This window comes from Dunckerocampus dactyliophorus, chromosome 12 (genome assembly GCF_027744805.1).
Source record: "Dunckerocampus dactyliophorus isolate RoL2022-P2 chromosome 12, RoL_Ddac_1.1, whole genome shotgun sequence".
Lineage (NCBI taxonomy): Eukaryota > Metazoa > Chordata > Actinopteri > Syngnathiformes > Syngnathidae > Dunckerocampus > Dunckerocampus dactyliophorus.
In genome coordinates, this window is record NC_072830.1 from 21,445,879 (window position 1) to 21,468,204 (window position 22,326).

Sequence of the window (22,326 nt, forward strand, 5' to 3'; positions counted from 1 at the left end):
TAGATAGGACAGCTCTAGTCTGAAGGGATCTCCCCAAACATGAAATTTAGCCTCGTTGTGCTTTATAATGCCCTATCTTATAATGTACATTTCTACAAAGAACTGACGAATCTTCTGTCCGTTGTCAACAATACTTGTGAATGTACATTTAGAGATTTTTAACATTAACTGGATGGATAAAAGTAGCAAAACAAAACTAAAATCCATTACGGAAAAGTTGAAATATAAACAGCTGATTGATAGACGTACACAAGTCTCTATAAAAAGAGTGATTGGGTGAGTGAGTGATAAATAAAGAGCCGGATATAAATCATAGTGCAAACAATTTTGCCTCTACCCTCTGTGATTTAATAAGAAAACACACAAAAACCTGGAAAAGCAAGCCTAAGAAAAAGTGTCTTAAGTGGTTTAATAGTGGCATCCTTCAGATCATCAAAGAGCGAGATTCTGCTCTTAAAATGTCCTTAAAAACTAAAACTAATACTGACCTCCTTACTTTCACTAACTTAAGGAATAAAGTGGTGTCTGAGCTGAGAAAAGCCACGGCTAATTATTTCACCAAACTCATTGGGGACAGTAATAGATTGTGGCAACACATAAATAAACTAACTCAAGCAAGCAAACACAGCCTAAAATGAACTGCCTCCAAGGATGTAATAAAGTTATTGGTAGTACAAAGTCTCTTGCAAATGGTTTCAATATTTTTTTTATTGAGGCTGTACAAGAATTAGCAAGTCCGTTTAAATCTACTCAGTCATCCTGTGAAGAATTCAACCGTGATCACACAGACCTCCTCTACATAAAAGAGGCATCCCATGATAAAGTGAAAAAAAGGGATTGCTAACATGAGTAACTCCATGTCTAAGGATATACATAACTTAAATGCTGCATTTATTCAGCAATATCTGAGCTGTCTGTTGGAACCAGTTACTTCCATCCCCGAAGTATGTGCTGGATACATGCAAAAAAGGGGAAAATCGCAAGAGGCACGCACGTAGCCCGCACAGATTTTCCTTTTTGGGATGGAAATTATTTTCGGCGGCTCCTCCCGCAGCGGGCGACTCCTCCAGCTGTACACTCAGGTTCTCTTGACCTCCGTGGAGGCACGGCGGCTGCTCACATAGTGTATCCGACATTAATGCACCTTACCCGGCCACGGCGGGCGGCTCTTCCCGCTGCACACTGAGTTCTCCAGGTCATGATAGCCGCAGGTGCCGTAGGAAGCCAGTACGCCCATCTTGCAATCAAAGTGAGTGGGAAGCACGAGCCTCGTATGATGCCCACACACGTACATCCCCGGTGAGTGAAACGTACGACAGCCTTACATGAAGCGCACCTAGCACACACGAGTGGCACGCCATGTGGGTATCACAAATCACTTGCTCCCTAAGTACAACACACTTGCAACCCCTACGTCTTCTACGTGCTGCTCACTGCCAACAAATTTCCGAAAAATTGCATAGCCCGTGCGTGTGTTAACACGTATGTCGGGATATAAGGCCCGCTTTAGTAAACTTGTCAATACAAACAAAAACGTTCCCAGAGAGCTGGAAAACTCCTATAATTATCCCAGTTCATAAATCAGGAGACAAAGCAAGTAATTCCCGGCCCATTCCTATCCTCCCTTTAGCCTCAAAAGCTCTGGAGAAGATCGTAGTTGAACAATTAATGAAACATTTAGAGTCCAGCCAACTGCTTCACCCACAGCAGTTTGGATTTAGTCAAAAATATTCCACAGAAATAGCAAACTGTTATTCGCATGAGAAGGTCAAAGCTTCTCTGGATAAAGGAACTGTTGCAGGGGCAGTCTTCCCGGCTGGATCGAAAAAAGGCCTTTGATACTGTCAATCACAGCATTTTACTTCTAAACTCAATCAATTTTAATTGAAGTTTGGCATTGTCTTAAGTTCGTCAGCAAGCCGTTCTATTCACGCTCGTTACATTTGGCTGAGCGCCAACTTTACAAGCATACTCTTCCATCTTTGCTTTTTTACTTTCAATCCAATGTGTATTTTATATTTAATACAGATGAATGATTAAGCAGTGTGATGTCTGTGCATAAATATACATGACTTATTTTAAGGGGGAGCAGTTCTCCACCAGATCCGGCAGATGGGTCTGTTTTTGTGTCATTTATATTTCACAGAAAATTTTAAAATCTGTCCTACCCTTATAGTCAGTGGCTTTTTTGCATCTGGGAGGGGTAAGTGCCCCAGCAGAATGCAATATAGGACCTTTTTTGCCATCTTGACATGTATTTTATATCTAATATACAGTGGCATCTGTATCTGTGTATTTGTTACCAGGCAGATAAATGACGCTTCCAGCAGGACAGTTTTTAATGTTTTGCTTATCTTTATCTTTATCTACTTATCTCCCCTAATAGCAGTGCAACGCCACACTCTCTTTTGAACGGCCTTTAAGTGGGACATTGTTCAGCCATCTCATTATATTTTTTTTTGGTTCAAATCTTCCACACAAGGTCACAAGATGCCAATTAAAAGAGCTGTTGCTAAGCTTCCATCTTTTTAAATGGCGTCGTTTTGCCAGTGGCTGACTGCAAGGCCAAAAAGAAGCAGTGCACAAACACACACACACACACACACACACACACACACGAGAGGACACATGTCACGAATGATTTCTTAAATGTGGCCTGGAGACTGACAGCTTCAGCTCATTATGGAGTGCAGTCGCTCCCTCGGCTGCTCAAAAGAGATCCCCCTAAGAGGAGAGTCCTCACTGGTCATTGACACTACAGTATTATTAAGACAAGTCATTTTTTTCATCAAAAAATCATACTTTTATAATTATGCCATATAAACAAAAGATGGGGCACCTCCGGGAAGTGAAAATGGAAGAAAATATGGTTGAATGTGTTCATTTCTGAGGTCGTAGGTCACCTGCTGAATCACTACCTCCATCCAAGTTGATCCCAAAGCTCTTTGATTGGTTTCATCCACACCAAAGTCATCCAAAAACGCCTTTATGGAAAGCACTGTTTTCAGACTGTTGCCACAGAGTTGGATGCAATTATCCCAAAAGTCTCGCTAAGATTCTGGAGTAACATTCAGGGCCAAATGGATTGATGTTGGATTTAAAAGATGTCTCAAAAGCGAGTGGCGTCACATGATCAGAAAATACCTAAATGTCAGACTTCAAAGTGCTGACACTTTCAGGCTGAACAGCTATCCTGCAGAAACACTTGAATGACAATTTTACCACTGACGGAAGTTTATTTTCGCAGTAGAAAGTTAAAAGTGCAGCGCTAATAGGCCAGTGTTTGATGTGTGTGTGTGTGTGTGTGTGTGTGTGTGTGAGAAGTAGCAAAAGGCCAAAATGTAATCTGTCAAACACGTGGCAGGTCAAAAAGGGTCTAACAAGCCAATACCTGTAAGATTTTGCAACTTAAATTGAACTGGAAATGATCCCACAGGGGTGGACTGCAAGTAGCAGTTTGTGACCTTGAAGCAGTGAGTCCCTTCACCTGGGAAATGTCTTTTTTTTATTTCTGCAATAAGGAAACAGGCCCAACAAACACAATAGCGGTCACCATCACAAGAAATGTGTACAAAACAATCATTTTAGCAGTCAAAAACACACCGCATAGGAAGTGTTGGTATAGGAAATAATCATTTTAAAAACATCAGTTTTTAAAATGTTAGTACAAGTTAGTACCCCCCTCACATGTCAGCAACCATTTTATTACAATATATCTTTGCAAGGGACAATACTAGAAATGAAACCTGGATATACTTTAGAGTAGTCTGTGTACAACTTGTATAGCAGTAGAGATTTACTATCCACTCAAAAAGGAGTCTACACACAGCCGTTATGGTCTAAATAGCTGGCAACACAAGTGACTACCAAGATAATTGTGTCTTGCCTACAGTCAAGTATGGTTGTAGTGTGGTCTGGGGCTGCATGAGAGCTGCCAGCGCTGGGCAGCTGCGGTTCATTGAGGAAATTGGAGGACTGTGAAGCACAGCATGATCCCTTCTCTTGGGAAACTGGTCCCCGTGGCAGTTTTCCCATATGATAAGGGGCCCAAACACACCTCCAAGATGACAGATGCCTTGCTGAGGAAGCTGAAGGTGATGGGAGTGGCCAAGTATGTCGCCACGAAACCAACTGAGCATCTGTGGGGCATCCGCAAGCGGAAGGAAGATGGAGGAGTGCAAGGTGTCTTAACATCCCCCATCTTTTCTGTTACACAAGCTGTACACCGTCTACTCTAAACACACCTACATTTGACTTCCTCAGTATGTCCCTTGAGAAGATATATTAAAATGGTTGAAGGAAACATTAAGGGAAGTATACTTTTGTGAGATACAGTATGTATTATTTGGAAATCAACCACAACATTAGGCACACTTGCACATCCTATACTCGAGGTATATTAAGATAATAAAATGACAATAATGCTCAGTTTTGAGGCAGGGCAGTTCAAAATAAGGAACATATTGTTGATTGATGGATTATTATCTATAATTACAAAACTGAGAGGTCTGTTTGTAAAAGCGGATTTCAAAGAAAATGTACTAGGGCTCTTTAACTTGTGCAGGTGTACCTAATAAAGTGTCTGTGAGCATGTACTTAGCATGAATTAAAGCACTGACTGTAATTGAAATTTACATGCAGCTTCTGACCATCTGACGTGTCGTCTGCCACAGTGGTCCCCAACCTTTTTTGTGTTCCCACAAATCTCTCGCGGGCCGGGGGTGGGTGGTGGGGGTTCGTACATTATAGCGATCTAATTTATCTTATTTCTTATGTATTGTGTAAAACTAACACATGAATAAGATCAAATTAAAAGCATAAAATGAATGCCGACCCACCATCCACCAGTTCAAATTCCCGCCAAGTTTTTCCAGAGAGATTATTACATCACTGTTTGACGTGTGGGGTAAGAGGCAGTGGCTAGCATGAATTAACTTGAGACAAATGTGCACATTAGCACTCAATAAGTCATCAAAACTTACCTTTATGCATTCCCACATAGTACCAGCATTTTAGACCAAATATGAGGTGAAAGAAAAATGGTAAAAATACAGTAGTAGTCTATCTGTGCGGCATGAGATAAAGTTAGCACACACACACAATGGACATGCGTCAAGTGGGACGGATGTAACAGAGAAAATCCGGCAACGTTTCAAAATAAAACAAAAAATTGAAATAATGGAATTTTTTCTTCTTTCTGTGCGGCCCGGTAACAAATGACCCACGGCCCGGTACCGGGCTGCGGCCCGGGGTTTGGGGACCACTGGACCACCACATATTTATACACAAACATCTCATGGGCCATAATCGGACAATATCCATGTTTTGACTTTTATATTACTACATTTTATCACTTCATGTCATTTATTGCAACATTTTGTACACTCAGGATGCGAGAATTTACAATCATTTTTACATTATGGTACACGCAACACTAGCTGCTGCAGTTATTACAATGGGTGGCACTACAGGGAGGCGCACACACGCACACACTAAATCATTTAACAGTTCATTACTAACACCAACAGCATGTACATGAAGCCTTGCATGTTGTAGTCATTTTTTTCTTCTTACATCACCCGAACATGCCGTCTTTATTTGCAGTCATAAAACCTCCACTAAGCTGAACACTATAAAAATACTGCTGTGTGTGTGTGTGCAGAACCAGCAGTCTAGTATATTAACACTTGTATGCAGCAACACAAGACTCTCTCGCACAACCAAAACACACACACACAATATCAACTACAAAATACAGCATTACACAGTGAATCTTAAATACTTTGGTCAATCAACATCAAGTACGACTTAAGGCAAAACCCAACGAGTTAACAGGTCCAAAGACAATGAAAATATTTGATCTATTTACAGTATTTACTCATAGAAAAATAGCTTTGCACAGAGTGGTCACATGGTCTTCAAAGTAGAGTCGACGGAACCTCAAGCGCATCCGAATGAGACTCATCACAGATGCAAGAATGCATGGCGATGCGGGTCGGATAGCTAATATGTGAGAGACAAGTAATGAAAAAAAGAACAATAGCAATCAAACAATATTTAACAATAAAGCGGTCCACACACTGTAGTATCAAAAGTCCGGCCTGGGCTTCATTTGCTGGCCATAACTTTTTTTCTCGTTGTCCTGCAGCATATTCCTGGAAACAAAATGAAACATCACCTACATCAACACATTATGGGCCAGAAAAGGGAAAAAAAAAAGCTTCCAAGCTTTTCCTACGTATTTAAAAAGGGCAAAGAGTACATTTGGTGTACAGGAAGTGAACAAATCTATTGTTATTGATGTGAAACAGAGGGAGCAGGGTTAAATAAGCTTAGTGTCTTCCTACTCCTTTTTGGGCATGTGGATGTATGTGATGTATTCCAGTGTAACGTGTATGCATTTTCAAAATTAAACCATTACCATTACGGGAAATAAGGAGCAAGTTGTCTATTTGGTTTGATTGTGATTACACTTTGCTGTTTTTTCTTTATATATATTTGAATGCTTAGCAAATCATAACCTACAGTGATTTTTTTTGTGTGTTTAATGAACAAAAGGTGAAAACTACTGTATCAGTGTAGTCAATAGTTCTGCAAGTGTGGCTTGGTGCAAGGCCCTGATTCTACACAATAACAAAACACCGTATTGACATGTTTTCAATATCAGTGAAATTAGCTGCTCCTCAGTTGTTTGACGACTGCTACATGGATCACTGTGATCTTAAAATTTGCATCATAACTCCTCCTGTTTCCCAAACTTTGAGACACTTCTTTTTCTCCAGCCAGTTGCGGTTGCATCTCTCCAGGTCACTGGTGTGTGTGAACGACAGGAAGAAAAGCTCTAACTTGTTTGGGGAGACGATCTTTGCTGCCACCTGTTGGTTTGCATGTATAAACCGCTAGACCAGGGGTCTGCAATCTGCGGTTCTGGGTCCGCATACAGCTCTTTAGCCTCTTTGTTGCGACTCCTTTCGCAGATCTACAATATTTTTGAATGGGGGAAATGCGCATTTTTGAAAAAAAAATATACAACTTTCTGTAAGGACATGAATGCGTGAGGTGTACCCAATTTATCACAACCGCATTAGTTGGCATCCGTTAAAACATGCACACCGCACTTCTGTTTCTTGTATTCTGTTGTTGTAACAGGGAAAATTAAGACAGGTTAAATCTTTTAAAAGTTTATTTATGTTTATGTTTATGTTTATATTTATGTTTTTCGGCTCCAGATTATTTTTTTTTCGTGGAAGAGGAGGCACAATGGCTCTTTTGATAGTAAAGGTTGCCGACCCCTGCTCTAGACCCTGATTATACGACGACTCATCTTTTTCAGACTTTAAAGAAATACCTTCTTAAATTTGGGTTAATTAGTTCCAGGCCCGACCTCCAATCAGTGAATAAGTAGGATTCCTATAAATCTATAAAAGGAATATTTTCGTAGTTAGAGCATAAAAAACATGTTTACAACCTTCCAAATACGTGTTTTAATATTACTAGAGCCCTCTGGACACAAAATAGCACCCCTATAGTCACCATTACACTCATATTACCCACTATAGTAGACATAAGAGAAAATACATGACATAGATTCCTACATTAGCATTGGAAGAGTTCCTTTTTTTTTACTTTCGGTTTGGGTAAGTACTCCCTGTGGTAGCTTTTGTCTCATCATCACTAACACCGAGTGACCAGTGTAGTATAGTACATGTCATGACGTCTTTGAATGCGTCTTCTGAATGCCATATAGTTTCTATTTTAGTGAGGCATTTTTATGCTTGAAAATGGTTACTTTCGGCAAAAAAATACATACAATTTGCTTAACTATGCATACTTTTTGGCCATATAATAGGCCGTATTCAACCACGAAACAGTGATGATTTTTTACTGTGGTATAATTTTTTTTCCCATGCACAATATCTTGCCACACAATAATCCAAATTAATGATCATCCACACAAAAGCGGTCTGGTTGTATTTTACAACGGTATGTGCTAATCCGAAAAACGGTCACCTGTGCTGGACATCAGACATATTAACTACTAACAAATACACAAGTGTTTGTGTACCAGCTGAATCAATAACCACTGCAATGGACTTTGGTTGTGCAAATGTATCTCTTGGGTAGGTGGGGCCGAACAAACAAGGTGACATAAGCAGGCTGGGGGTGTGCAATGGAGGCAGGAGCAGGCTTGCTGGGCCCCAGGGTCAAAGGTTGAAGCCTGAATGTCTGAGTGCTTCTGTGTGCAGAGATTGGAATGAAGTGTTTACAGTAGGAACTTGTTGAACAAAAGCAAACCCTTGTGAACAAGCTTGCCTGGCACAAAGACAAAAAGTGGGGAGCCATCCACCGACCGAGTGCTGAAAAAGGGTGCAGAGCAGCAGCGGAAGCTGCAGCAGCAGGCGAGGGTCCATTAAGCATGCGGATAGAGGTGATGCTGCAAATATGAGCGAAAGCACAGTTAATGAGGTCTGTCACATCCGAAGCAAAGTTAACACTCTGATTAATGTTCGCTCTGTGTCAGCGTTATTTGCTCCCACAGGCTCTCGCTGCCACACCGCCGCCATCTCCGTGATTGCGCCGACGCCGTCTCCGGATCTGGAAACAAGTGGATCAGCTCTTACATAATCATGAGTGCATTTACATTCTGTTGCCCTCCGGAGGCGCCGTTGCTAATAATAGCATCTTTTACTCAGGTTGCCACGGGAATTTGGGGGGGATTTGTCAGCATGGAACGCTATCACACAGGAAAATTCAGCCTTTTGCAAACTTTTCTCCACATTTTGCTTCTTTTCTTCTCCCTTTGAAGCTCAAGAAGATTTAGGAGATGTGTCACCCAGTCCCCCCCCACACACACACCTATGCATAAAGACAATGTAATTTTCAGGCAACAATTATTAGACAACTATCTGACCTAGCTAACTAGGTAACTGGGAGAATTGACCAATATAAGATGTCAATCCCCCACAAACAAGTCTTAAAAAGTCTTACGCTTGGGGTCGAGAGCAGGGGTGTCAAACTCGTGCCATGGAGGGCCGAGACGCTGCAGGTTGTCTTTCCAGCCAGTCACTAAAGCAGGTGATTTTAATGCTCAACACCTTCAGTTTGAGGTGTCATCAATTAAATCACCTGCTGAAGAAACTGGTTGGAGAGAAAACCTGCAGCGTCTCGGCCCTCCAGGGCACGAGTTTGACACATGTGGTCTAGAGAGTTATGCACACACACAACAAGGTGGCGCGATACGTCTGCAAGCAAATCAGAGCTTTTCTGCTTGTCACTCACACCCACCAGTGACCTGAAGAGAGCCAGAACCTGCTTAAAAAAAATGAGTCAAAGTTTTTTGTTATATTGCAATCTACTAATTGTTATTATTGTCTTAAAAATATGTTTCCAAAAAAGTGTTTTGAAAAAAGGGGTCTTCTATCTATCTTTCCAGTGTCGTCGGATATTCGGGTCAATACGGTAATCGCAAGGGAATACGGAAGCAATGCACATTCAAGGGCACTTCATTAGGTATACATGCACACATTTAGTACGATCCAATGCAAGAACTGAATCAAAAAGTGTTTATAAAGTAATAATTCTCACTTTTCACTGTGTTGATTTAACAATGCATTTATTAGTGTGCTTTGCAGTGGTGTACAGCTGCACAGCATCATATCAAGAGACATTTCTAGTAGTTTATCCTTAAAATGTAAGTCAATAAGGTCGCCAAAATATTAGAAACACCTCTCAGTATGTTGTAGTACAATTCTACACCACTGCAAACCACAATAATACACACATTTTTCCAATAAAAAATGCTGCAAGGTAATGAGAAATTAATTGAACACCTTCAAGCTGGTTGACGCATCACAGCAAATCATATCAAACTCCGCAAATACTGTATGGCCCTGAGTGGCTGCGAGAAGAAAACTAGAAAAATAGGAGCACTGCAGATCGGGTGTTTAGTCATGGCAATCAGGCCAAAGACATGGCATCATCGCTTCTGTCTAAAATGTGGCTTCTTGCTGAGTTATTTTGCAACCAATTAGTTTGAGGGTTGAGGAAAGTCATAAGTAAAGATCATCTGACCCTATGATTAAATCTCAATCAGTTATGGTGCTGCAGACTAAAAGCGAGAACAACAAAAAGCAGAGTGTGTTTTCTTATAGAATTTCTGCATGCACATCCTTAACTCATTCATCACCAAAGACGTATTTATACGTTTTTATAGTCCCGAATGCCAGATCCCAACGTATTTATACGTTGTGTACATTTTTTTTACGCAAGAAGGAAAAAGAAGTGATGACGCAACTCTCCACTAATGCATTCACCTTCACAGCACTTTTAAGCCACAAAAATGGCCACAAGGTGGCAGAAGTGCAGAAGGTTACGCTTTGTAGGGAAATTTTAACACACACGCGCACACGCGTGCACACACATAGTTCAGTTCCAAATGTGAAAATTGTCAATAGTTCATGGTGTTGTATTTGTAAATAAATTATTTTGATGTAAAGCAACCTCTTTTTCGGTTGTTTTTGTTGGTATAGTTGTTTAGATATTTGAGCTGTCACAAAAGCAAAAAATATTTGTGTCAGTGAAAGTTATGCTTGAAATGTATCTTTTCACAAAAAGCTGGTTTTCTCCCTTTTCTAGTCGGGAACTGATATTTTCCAGAAATGTAGCTATTTTCTACTGCTGATTACTAAAGAACGGAAAAAGGCACAAACAAACCACCCTTTTTTTGCTGCTGAAAGATGGGAGTCTAATCTTTCTTTTGGTAGGTTCCATGTTTATATAGCCATAGAACACAATAATCTGTGTGTCTTAAAAGATCAGTCAAAATCGTCTAAAGTGGCCGGTACTGCAAAAAACAGCCGTTTTTCTTATGAAAAATGGCTGGGATTGAATGAGTTAATGATGATGTAATGAACACACTGTCAACTTACCACATCTCTGACAGTATCATTCAAATGTGAGCATTATTACTGTATCTTTGCGAAGGCAGAATTTGTGATACAGATCTTGTATTGGATTCATTAGAATGTACAAGTGTATTATTTCATTCACAAAAACTTTAAGCGCTAACCTCGGCCTTCATGCTTTAATTGTCCTCCATCCTCCAGTGATTCATACGTCTCCTCGCCCAGCATCAGGGAGTGGTGTCTCCACGATGCATGGAGGCCCGCCCCCACACGCCATTCCCTCCTCTGCCACCGCCTCCCCCTCCGTGGTGGTCCTTATCCGACTCTGGTTGGCTCTGGGCCCGCTCAGGCTTGGGGTTGGGCGTGCAGGGTGGGTCAGGCTGCTGGACCGACATGGTCCTGCGCAGGTGGGTGCGCTTACACAGGAAGTCTGGCTTGGCGGTGAGCCCGAAGGAACCTTTTCGGAGGACCATGCGAACCGAGGGGGATTTTTTGGGTCGGGCTCTGTGGCCAAATTGGAGAGAGGAGAGATGTGCTGCGTAGCCCTCACTCAGGAACTAGACGCAGCAGGGAGCAGTGAGAGGAATGAGGTATATTATTGTAAGAAAGCCCTTCCAGAGAGATGCAATAAAAATACACCAAATTGCCTACCTGGCATTGGTTCTGGTACTTCTTTGAAGGTCTGCCCACAATATGAATCTGTGAGGGGCCGAGGCCGAGCATGTTGTAAACAGAGATGTCCTTCATGGATCCATAAGCAGAGTTGATCTTAATGTGACACTGGCCACAGAGGAAATAATCAATGTGAGATATGTGCAGTAGAGCTTTGCAGTACAAACCCTGACTGTAGGACAGTGGTTTGACCTGATCAGGGGTGGCCAAAGTACGGCTTGCAGGCCACATACGACCCATTTTCTTGTTTGGCCTGGCCTGCCTCTAACAAATCATAATAGGTCTCCAATGTAATAGGTTTATAGCGTGTCTCTCTGTGTAAATATCCCATGTTACAACGTGGACACCTGCGGCTTATAGATGAGTGTGGCCTGGCTATACATGCACAGACATTGTTTTTCCTCTTTAAATTTGGAATTTACTCTATCTTTATTTTGAAATTCAAAACATACATTTATTGATTATGATGTGAACAATGTGGACACAACTTTCTGATTAGAGGTGGTCCTCTGGTTACGAATGAGCTCCTTTCCTAAGTTGTAAGTCAAGTTTTTGTGTCAGTCGGATGTCCTGCCTAAACTAACACTTAAGTCACACTGTACACGGAACACATGGAGGACGTAAAATTCAGTAATAAAAACACTAAATACAAGGATTAAGTGAAACAGTAATTAGAAAAAAGAGAAAACAAAAACAGAACAAAATGCTATGCTTCATTACGCTACTTAGTTATTACTCTCAGCAGATCCTGTAACATGCTCAAGGATACTGTACGGCCTGGCAGTTACTGTATGTGTTGTGTTAAAGAGTTATGTCATTTCCAACCGTCGTGACAGGCTGAGTACTGACTGTGTGTGCGTGGGTGTAGGAGGAGGGCGGCTGCGTGCAGAGAGGACAGTTGAGTTTGCTGGTGTTGTTTTGCCAAGGTTGCGGCCGAGAGCAGCCTGATTTGTTTTTGCAATAAAAAGATTGTTGGCCGACCACCTCCTCGTCAATCTAACGTCTAGGTAGACGTTTCAATACAACCTTTATCCTTAATGATGGCCATAACAGTTGAGCGGTGTGGAGCCACACAAAGTGTATTCTTCTACTGTAACTAGTTCTCGAGCGAGTCTCGTGTTGACGGACCAAAATGAAGTTTTTAATGAATCCGCATCTGTAACCACAAAGCACTGTGACAAGGAACTGTTAACTGAGGACCATCTGTAGCTTTGCTCTCTGCTGGCCACACATTGAAGTACTTTGCCAATTTGAAATGATTAATAAAGAAAGTTATTGTTATATGTCATACTTCATGTTGCAGAGCTGATTTTTCATTTGCCCAGTCTGTTACTTTTACAAACCCAAAAGTGTCCCTTGCCCACCACTGGACTTGATTATTTACCTCCTGGATGAGGTTCCGTAGGAAGATGGTCTTCTGTCGCAACGGATCGTGAACCAAACCCTCGGAAAAGAAGATCATCCCATGAGGAAAGTTATGCTGCGACAACCAGGACACCACACGCTGTTTCTGCATATCAGGACGACCCGTGATGTAGATGATCAGGTATCCCAAGTCCTGCCAGTGCCTGTACATAAACATATACAATGTCAATACTGCAGAGTCCCACAAGGAACTTGCAGCGACAGTAATTGTGCTTCATTCACTTTTTAAAACATGAGAATATCCACACGATATTACATGGGATGAATTGTGGTCGTCTACAGCCGTGCATATTTGTAAAGACAGAATTTGTAATCCAGCTCCTGTGCTGGATATCACTAGATTGTGCATGTGTCCGTAAAGATACGTCCTATTCGAATAGAACTGACCTGACAACATCCACTGCACCGGGGCGGACCTTGGGATCACTGCCCATGATTGACACACTGGCAGCAAAGGAGCCATCGATGCTGAAGACGACACACTCCATGCCACGAGGCAGCACTGTCAGGTAGGCATCCGCTGACGTCTGATCGCCCCTTGAGGATGGAAAAGAAAAAAGCTGCTTTAGTGTCGTCAGCATTACCGGTCAGTTTCATGCACCACATTGTCTCGACTACTGTCAATTCCTAGCTTTAGACTTTTAAAGTTCGATTCAAGGTACTTATCTTCTACTCTCCCGCCTGCCACTTGTTGTGTTGTCAGCATCTCGCTTATCAGGTCTAGCGGCCTCTCTTCCAGCGAGTGTCTCTACTTTTATTCTTCCAAGTCGGATTGTTTTTATTTATTCATAAACTCTGATTCTTAGTTCCTGCCTGTCCAGTCCTTGTCTGGTCAAGTCAGGGTTTTCTTGCATTGACTTGTCTCCCTGTCTGATCGATTTGACAGTATTTGGGATGTTTTCTCGACTAACCACCGGTGTTTGCCTGAGAATGGCTGTCCCGTTGATCATTTTATAATACTGTATGCTACAGTTATGTCTACAACACTCATCATAGGCATGAATGTCATACGGGGTCACTGGGGCCTTTAACTATTTTTTTCAACTGTCAAAAAACCTACCAGCTGCAGGCAATCATGATCACGAATGATTATCCAAAAAAGACATTTTATAACCTTCAGCACTGCTCATTAAAAGATATTGGTGAATGTATGTTATGTAATATTTTGGAGCCTGTTTGTACAGTATAATGTTTACCATCATGATGCCCATGATGAGTGTTATTTATATTATTCCAATAAAATCTTTTAATATTTGTGAAAATGAGACTTGGATATCAAGCTAAACATCATATGAAATAATAACTAATTCGAAAAAATGTTTTTATCTAAAAAGATGATAGCTTTAATTTTTATTATTATTCAGACACGTACTTGACCACCATTTTAATAGGATAGACTCCAAGGCCGAGCTTCTTGTCGGTAGGTATGGTGTATGTGACCCTGCCGCTGCTGCTGGTCACCTCAGTGTCAAAGTGCACCCAGCGTCCAGACTGGGGTTGTGTCATCAGCAGGATGTCCACCTAGTAGACACAAAGTTCGTTAGTGCTAGTTGCTGTAGGCTGAGGAATCAATGAGTGTCTGGGGAGCTACCTTTTCTCCAGTTAGCGTCACCATGTCCAAGGGGCCGTACATGAAGCGGCCGACCAGCGTCTGAGGTCCGTCCTCTGTGGCGATGATGTCATTCACTCGATGGTTGGCGGTGACGTTCTATCAGGACACAAGGAAACAATTGCTAGGGTTGCAAATGTTGCCAGTTTTCATCCTTTTGGAACAAATTAATAAGGAAAACCGAAGTACCGCTGTATTTCCATTACCATAAATTCCGGTGTATGAGCCGCTACTTTTTTCTTAAACTTTGAACCCTGCGGCTTATACAGCAGTGCGGCTGATTTACAGTGTGGCTAAATTCTAACCTTCTGACATTTCCTTGTAAATGTGTAAATACTACGCCGCTCACGAGTCAGTGAAACGATACCAGTATAACAACGTAACAGTTTGACTCACAGTGTCATCTTTCAAATAACACTTTTCTAACAGCACTAAATTCATCACACAGCAACTTAATACTCAAAAGGTGTATATACAAATATGTCCCAATATGAATTTAAAATTTAAAAAAAAAAACATTTTCAAGTTTTCCCATACAGCATTGCGTTTGAACAAGGCATTCATCGGGGCGCTGCAATGACGTCAGCGTCCCTCTTTTTGCTTTGGGCTCTAGATCCTCTGGCTCCCTCTGGTAGACAGAAGCAACAGTGCAGTGCCATTTTTTATGCTTTCTATGCTCTCCTCCAATTAAATGGTTTCTTCAAATAAAATGCATTATGGGTACACTTTAAAATGTTGGAGTTTTTTTAATATAAAACTCGTATTGATACATGTTTCTATATTTCTGAAGTATAATGCCCAGATAGAATGGTTTCAAATGTAGGACAAGCGGCATAGAAAATGCATGGATGGATGGTTTCAAATGTGTTGTTAACTGATTCCTTCCTCCGCAAATCTGAATACGCATTAAGAACTAGGAATGCATGATTGTAGACCACATTGTATCCGACATATTAGATCCAATTATTTATAATACATTATATCTGCTATAAGTAGCAGACAAGTTGTTCAACAAGCTGCTTAATTTTTTTCTTATACATACACTGACTGGCCACAACTTAATGACCACCTAATGATAAGGATATGTATAAAAACATATAAATAATGAATAATGCTCAGTCTATTCTGGTTATAATCGATTGCGTGTATTTTTATATTTATTTTGTTTACTTTTTTCTTCATTTGTTATTTAGTTGTTTGACCTGTGCAATCTTTCTGTCCAGTCCCGCTTGCACCTCTGTGGCGGACAGGAGGCAGCATGCACACTAGTGCCACCTGCAGGGGAAATTAAACTGTCTTTAAATGAAATGCATAAAAATGTGTCATAACGTCGTCAAAACTGAAGAAAGAGCTGCCATTTTTGGTCCACACTGCGATCTCAAGTATTGTTATAAACACACAAAATCTGAATGGGATCCATAAAAAACTGTTTTCTTTAAGTGGGATACAATCACTCAATAATACCAAGAAATTCTAATATACCAAAAAATGCTACATGTTTGGTGGATGTGAAAACATAAATACAGGAAACAAAAATGCTATTAAATCATCAGGCTAATTTATAAATAGGATTTTAAATGAGACATGAGTTATAGAAAATGGATGAATGGACGGTTAATGAAAAGCATAATTAATATTGCAGTTAATGGCAGACCTTTTGTCGTCAATGTTCTGAGGCCCCAACACCAATAGTCCATTTAGTGTTCTTTAAGCCTGACATTCTTTTTGTCTGTGTGCGACTTGTGTTTCCAATCATTTAGTACTGTATGTGCAGCACTTTAAACCTTGACGGCTGAAGTAGCTTCTGTGTGTTGCATCTTAGAATGTCACCCCCAAGCACAATCACGGGAAAGCACAGTGGGACCTGTGTGAGTGTCAGGGTGTCCTTGTCTTGTCTCTAACAAGTAAACAAATGCAACCCAAAGCAAGCACTTTGACGTCAAAACACTTTGCAAACATTTCATCAGCATTGCAAGCAGGGTTTCGGTTACCTGAAAACACCCTCGCGTTCCCTCGCTCACTAAACAGCAATCAACAGCAGCAACAAACGTGAGTCACCGTGTTGTTTCACCACACCCGCTAATGATAATTGATTTAAAGGATGTGACATGGAACAAGGAAGTCCAACATGTCCAGCTGTTTTCCCTCGTTAGGTTCACTCAAATAAATGCTCTATCAGAGCATAGAACAACATGACCGCTCGTGGCAGGAGGAGGCCTGGCAGGTTTTCATTTTTTTGTGCCTCAGCATCCACTCACATGTGGAAGGGATAAGTGGGTGTGTGTGACCCCTGACTGCGAAAGAGCAGGAAGCAAGAAGCACACGAGTGGATCCAGATGGGATGAGGACCTTCTAACAAGCGAAAGGGAGTCAGAAATAGAAGCGTCAGAGTAGTGTCACTCTGCAGCAGATGAGCTGGCAGGAACCAAATTGGATCAGCCTGGACTATAAACCCTCACACAGTCAATGGCATTCCAGCGGGACATACTGCCCAGAACCACACGGCAAACGCATGAAGGAGTGGAGCCTTCCGAACACAATTACCGTACATGACTACGATTAGGGACCAGCCCGAAAAAGTGAAATGTTACGAGAATAAAGCTGTAATGTGATGTTAACATTTTATTGTAATGGTAATGAACAGATGTGTTTGTGAGATGGAGATACATACTGTATATGGTCTAGGAATTGCACTGTTGTTGATGTGTTCAGGTCAGGTGTTGCATGCCTTGATATGCATGCGTTAATTACCGTAAACTTGAGGTAATTAAATTAATTTTAATTTTATTTTTGACAACCCTTGTTGAAATATTTAGTTAAAAGATGAAGCAAAATATGTGTTTTCAGTCTGTGTAGTTCTTTCTCAGGAAGAGGTAGAAAAATCATTTTGCAAAATCATTTTTGTGCCAAAAATGTGACACTTGGCAAAGGGTAGTAGCTTGGCAAGATCCTCTACGATCCTCAATTGCTCCTCTGATTTCCTACTTTTGTCAAATTACAACGCTATCTTTTAACGTCACAGCGTTTTCCTGTGGAAAATATTAGTTTTTATCATTTCAACTTTGCAGAAGACTTCAGGGGAGGCACAGCAGGTTGACAAAACATATTTTCCAAATCTGTGAAAATAACTTCACTTATCTCAATGGAAAAACCAATTGATTTTTAGTTCCTCCAAATATGCTCCTAAAAAAACAATCACTTTGTTAAAATATATTTTCTGAGGGCAGGCTCATTGCCACACTTTTAAAACCCATGACAGCCTTGAGGTAGTATTTGAACAATAGAATTCCGTCAAATTTTTATGTAAAAATATGCCCCTGGAACCACACATGCCTCACGAGACCTGATGTTTTGAGTTTTCTTTGGTTTGAGTTACTAGGTTTCTTACTAAAAAAAACAGCATTCCCAAAAAGGAGTTTTAAAAGAAAATGAATTAAAGTTATAACATTCACAGCAGTAAAAATTAAAGCTTCACCATGCTTTTACCACTAACAGTGGTGAACTTATTTTTACACTTGTATGATTGTTAACAATGTTGAAATGTTAATTCAAACCGTTGGCAGCAGGTGCATTTGGGCCTTCAGTAGGGACTCCACCTCTTAATACAATCCCTATCACATCACAATTATACAAACCATCAATAACATACAAAACCGCAATATTACAAGGTGTGGTATTATAGCAAGAGAGGCATTCTGGCATTTCACGTATTAGGGATGAACAACATTAATAATAAAGTACACAACCTGGTTAACCCTTTACCTGACTCTCAGTCAGCTGAAACAAGCATCATACAACTCCAAACCTCTACACTACATCATCTGGAGCAGTTCAGAATCGATATTTATTTGACAAAAATATAAAATCTCACTAGAGTATGTTCCTTAGAGGCTGTAAGCCAGTTGTAGGGCTCGTAAGAGCCTCTCTCCGCATTGCGCTCCAAGTCTAAAGCATAGCATTGATCAACTGGTCTCTCCATTCAATTGACAAAATCTTCTCGACGAGAAGCCCGGGTTCAGGGGAACCTGCCTGCCCTGACAGAACATTTACCCCCGATTACCTGATGGACAGTTGGGGGAAGTGGAGTCATGTGCTTGCCGATTCTTCCCGTTGAGGACATCGAAGACATCTACCTATTTGGAACCATGATAAGAGGTCTGTTGCTGATTGATTAGGCACTGCCCTGGTGTATCACAGAATTCAGAAGACGGAGACAACAGTCCAGTGTGCCCAGCAGCTGGCCATCATGATTAACGGATCAATCGAGAGACCAGAATGGACAAACAGAGTAGCCGAGTCTATTGGAATGCGGCTTCTCGCACTAACCCAAACAATCTAATTAATCTGCATTTCGGCCTCCCCCCCTGCATCAACCTTGGCCAAGGTAGCTGCAAGAGCAACTCCTCCAGGAGATTGCTGCAGTGGGACACTCTGGATCCTCCACCCCTTCTTCATGGACACCTGTTGATTGTTAACTCTGTCCGGGGCCCGTTCACGGTCGCTTCCATGGCAAGTCCTGTGTTATCGCTATGACATTCTGCTGACTGAGGCAACAAGATTGTGCGCTAGACGGAGCAACTTCTCCAGGCCTTCACACACACACGCATTCAATGACACTCACGCACATGCACAGCCTTCCCCATCCCACGCCTTTGCCACTTTATTCCCCCAATGCAGACAGACAGGGTCTGTGGCACGCGCCGAAATTTTGCTGCAATTGCTGTGGCTGGCTGCCGGCCTGCGCTGGAACACCTCCAACAGTCTTTCACCCTCCCCTGGTGCAAGTCTTTGAGTTCTTATGTTGTAAAGTGTGCTTATTTGTGCCTATTTTGCCGAGGTTTTCAGTACAGCGGCAGTCCTACACTGTACCCCCCCATAGGAGCATAGTTTGGAGTTGTTGTTTTTTCTCCTCTTCTCCTCTGTGCTCTTGTTCTTCCCTTTCCTCTCCACCTTTTATCGTCCAGTCATGCTGCCCTGTCTACACTCCTGTCATATTGTATGGTGTGTTGTATACAGTATGTACGGATGGGTGATTGCACAATTCAGCTTGTACCTCTGTGTAAGTGACGAGGAAAGGTCATTCTGATTCTGATGAGTTTGACATGGCAACACACAGAAGTTAAAATCTGATTGGACAAAAAAAATACACATACACATACATTCCTGGAAGCAGCACAGCTACTACATAAAGATAATAGACTGTCGAATAAATGAATACAATTTCGTGGAACAAATAGTTGAGGATAAGCGGCATAGAAACTGGATGAATGGAACAAATACTAGAATTGAAGTTGTAAATGTAGATCAGAGATTCTGATACTGAATAGGCCAGCAGAAAAAAGGCTTTGCTGGCCCCGACGGCACACCACTGATTAAAACATCGCATACAGTTAATAAAGTTTTTATTAGAATTATAACAGTTTGACCGTGGACAGATGATTTCCATTTGCATTACTTCTATGGGAAAATTGTTGAACTCACAAATCTGTTGGACCAGCGACCTTAGAGGTTCCACTGTATTTCAGGCGTTGCCATGGCTATCTGGTTACACAATTCTATTCACAGACGTGCAAGGAGGAAGAATCACTAACTAAATTCCTGCTTTTTGAATGGCAAAGTGACCTTGATTGTTCTACTCTGCAAGCCTCAGAGACATGGAATAATTGTGCATGGCTGCCAGCCTGAGTGCATCAAGGCAAAAGTGCAGGAGTATTTTAAGACATTCAGGCTGCAGACCATTCAGACTAACCTCGGCGCCAAAGCACTGCAATCACAGCGGCTTATGATAAGTGTATTATTAGTCTGAATGGAGGCGACAGAAGCAGTACATTCAGCATGTACACACGGAGAAAAAAAAAAGCGAAGTAGAACAAATTTATGCAACACAATGACAATGTTGTATACCCGCAGTTTGACGTGCGTCCTCCTTCTGAGCCACTTTTCCCGTGGGCTGGAGGGCGAGAAGGGTGCTGAGTCCAGATTGTCCGCTTCCTGGGTCTTCATAAAGTCACACCGCATGAGCTGCGAACAGATAATAAGAGCAGGCGCTCACATACAACAACACAATACGAAACCCCGATGAAGCAAAAAAGACAGGTTTTACTCGGTCTGCGTAATCTGTTACGCCAAAAATACATACAGCTCACGGCTGAAACTTGGGTACTTTTGACTGGTTAATCTTTCCGAGGTTATTTGCTTTGATGAAGAAAAATGACATTCTGCTTTATTTCGACAAATTATTTCGGCTGCTGCGCTGTCAAACCTTACGACCCAAGCAACATTAGGATACAAAGATTTTTAGATTGCTCATAGCATCTAGTTCTTTCTCCTGGTTTTCTTATTCAGCTCAGACTTCCACAAAAACATACCCACCATGGAATCTGTCAGAGATAATAATGTGTTCTTTTCCTCAACTAATGATCAAAGTGAGCTGGGATCCTACTGTCCTTGTGTCTTTCTCCTCTTTGTTCACTTGGGTTCATCCTGTTCCCTTTTGCGACCTATTTTGGTCCCTCCTTTGCGTCTTCGCATTCCTGTTTCTTACCTTGTTTGTGCTTGTTCATTCCCTTGTGTCCCCAGCTGCTTCATGCCTGTGCATACCCCTCCTTATTTTCTTGCATGCTCCAATACGCCCCGTTGTGTTGCCCAGTTTGTTCCCCCCTCATTGCCTCTGTGTGTTGGCGTATTTGTTCTCTCGTGTTCCTCCCTTCATTTCTATACTTGCATTTCCCGTGTGTGAACCAAGCTATTCTATTGTGTTGTACTTAATAAATTCTATTCCTCATTTGCTTTCTTGTTTTTTTATTTATTTGTTCCTTTCTTCGCTCCCTTGTGTTTAACTGTTACTTCAGTCATGGTCCACCGATTAGCTAGTCAGACACATTTTATCAAAGGATAAGTTGTGTTATCTTGTTCGTGTCACCCCATTTGTTCCCTTGCGTTCCCCCCTTTGCCCCTCCATGTTTGCTTGATTATATCTGTTTTATATCTTGTTTTAGGTGTTCCCTTTCCCACCGCTGTCGGTGCACTGTGGTACCGCGCTTGTTCACGTCTGTTCCCCTGTTTTCTCTTGTATTCTCTTGTTTGTTCCCTCGCATTCCATTTTTCTTTCTTTGTGGTCCCTAGTTCTTTTGTAGCACCTTGTTACCTTATAATGCATGTTTGTTACTTGGTATTCTCTTTTTTGTTTCCTTTTTTTCCCGCCCTCTTCCCTCATTTAGCTCTAGCTTTACGTGCTAATGTAGGACGAGACTGTCAAATCCTCAGTGCTCAAGCCTATCCACCACGCTTTTTGCACATCTGGTCCCCACATGTGTCAACAGGCGACGGCCATGGATCGTTACCCGCTTTTAAGCTTGCATGACCAAAGTTATGATTCAAGATTCAAGATTCAAGAGAGTTTTATTGTCATGTGCATAGTACAACAGCAGTTATACCATGCAATGAAAATCTTAGAAAAGAAAGAAAACAAATGAAAGAATAAGAACATAAGAAACATAAACACATAAACATATATACCAATAAATTAAGCAACAACAACAGACGAGACATTAATACAAGTAAATAATACAAATAAATAAATAAATAAAGTGCTATGAGTGTGTGCGTGTGTTGCGTGCGGCGTGTGCGAGTGCTTCGTTGAGGAGCCTGATGGCCTGTGGGTAAAAGCTGTTTGCCAGCCTTGTGGTCCTGGACTTCAAACTCCTGTAGCGTCTG

The 22,326-nt window shown here is 41.5% G+C and overlaps 2 protein-coding genes across 12 annotated transcripts in view; both read right to left on the reverse strand.

Annotated features, from left to right (window-relative positions):
- LOC129190773 (multidrug and toxin extrusion protein 1-like) overlaps positions 1–5,102 on the reverse strand; it is a 24,733-nt gene extending 19,631 nt beyond the window's left edge. For 2 of the 3 annotated variants that reach the window (XM_054793329.1, XM_054793326.1), the window contains exon 1: positions 4,983–5,102. In XM_054793329.1, coding sequence (XP_054649304.1) covers positions 4,983–5,000 — 18 coding nt within the window. In that variant the 5' untranslated portion in view covers positions 5,001–5,102. The remainder of the gene's footprint in view (positions 1–4,982) is intronic. The other variant, XM_054793330.1, reaches the window with a different exon arrangement.
- Positions 3,518–22,326, reverse strand: part of pitpnm3 (PITPNM family member 3) — a 114,379-nt gene continuing 95,570 nt past the window's right edge. For 4 of the 9 annotated variants that reach the window (XR_008573071.1, XR_008573070.1, XR_008573064.1 and 1 more), the window contains 8 exons: positions 20,515–20,631; positions 14,593–14,709; positions 14,374–14,522; positions 13,389–13,538; positions 12,961–13,144; positions 11,556–11,684; positions 11,069–11,461; positions 3,518–8,595 (listed from right to left, as the gene is read on the reverse strand). Coding sequence is in view for 1 of the 9 variants with exons in the window: in XM_054793325.1 (XP_054649300.1) it covers positions 11,132–11,461; positions 11,556–11,684; positions 12,961–13,144; positions 13,389–13,538; positions 14,374–14,522; positions 14,593–14,709; positions 20,515–20,631 (1,176 nt within the window). In the remaining 8 variants the exon portion in view is untranslated. Of the gene's footprint in view, positions 8,596–9,154; positions 11,462–11,555; positions 11,685–12,960; positions 13,145–13,388; positions 13,539–14,373; positions 14,523–14,592; positions 14,710–20,514; positions 20,632–22,326 lie in introns of those variants that run through there. The other 5 variants (XR_008573069.1, XR_008573067.1, XR_008573068.1 and 2 more) reach the window with 5 other exon arrangements.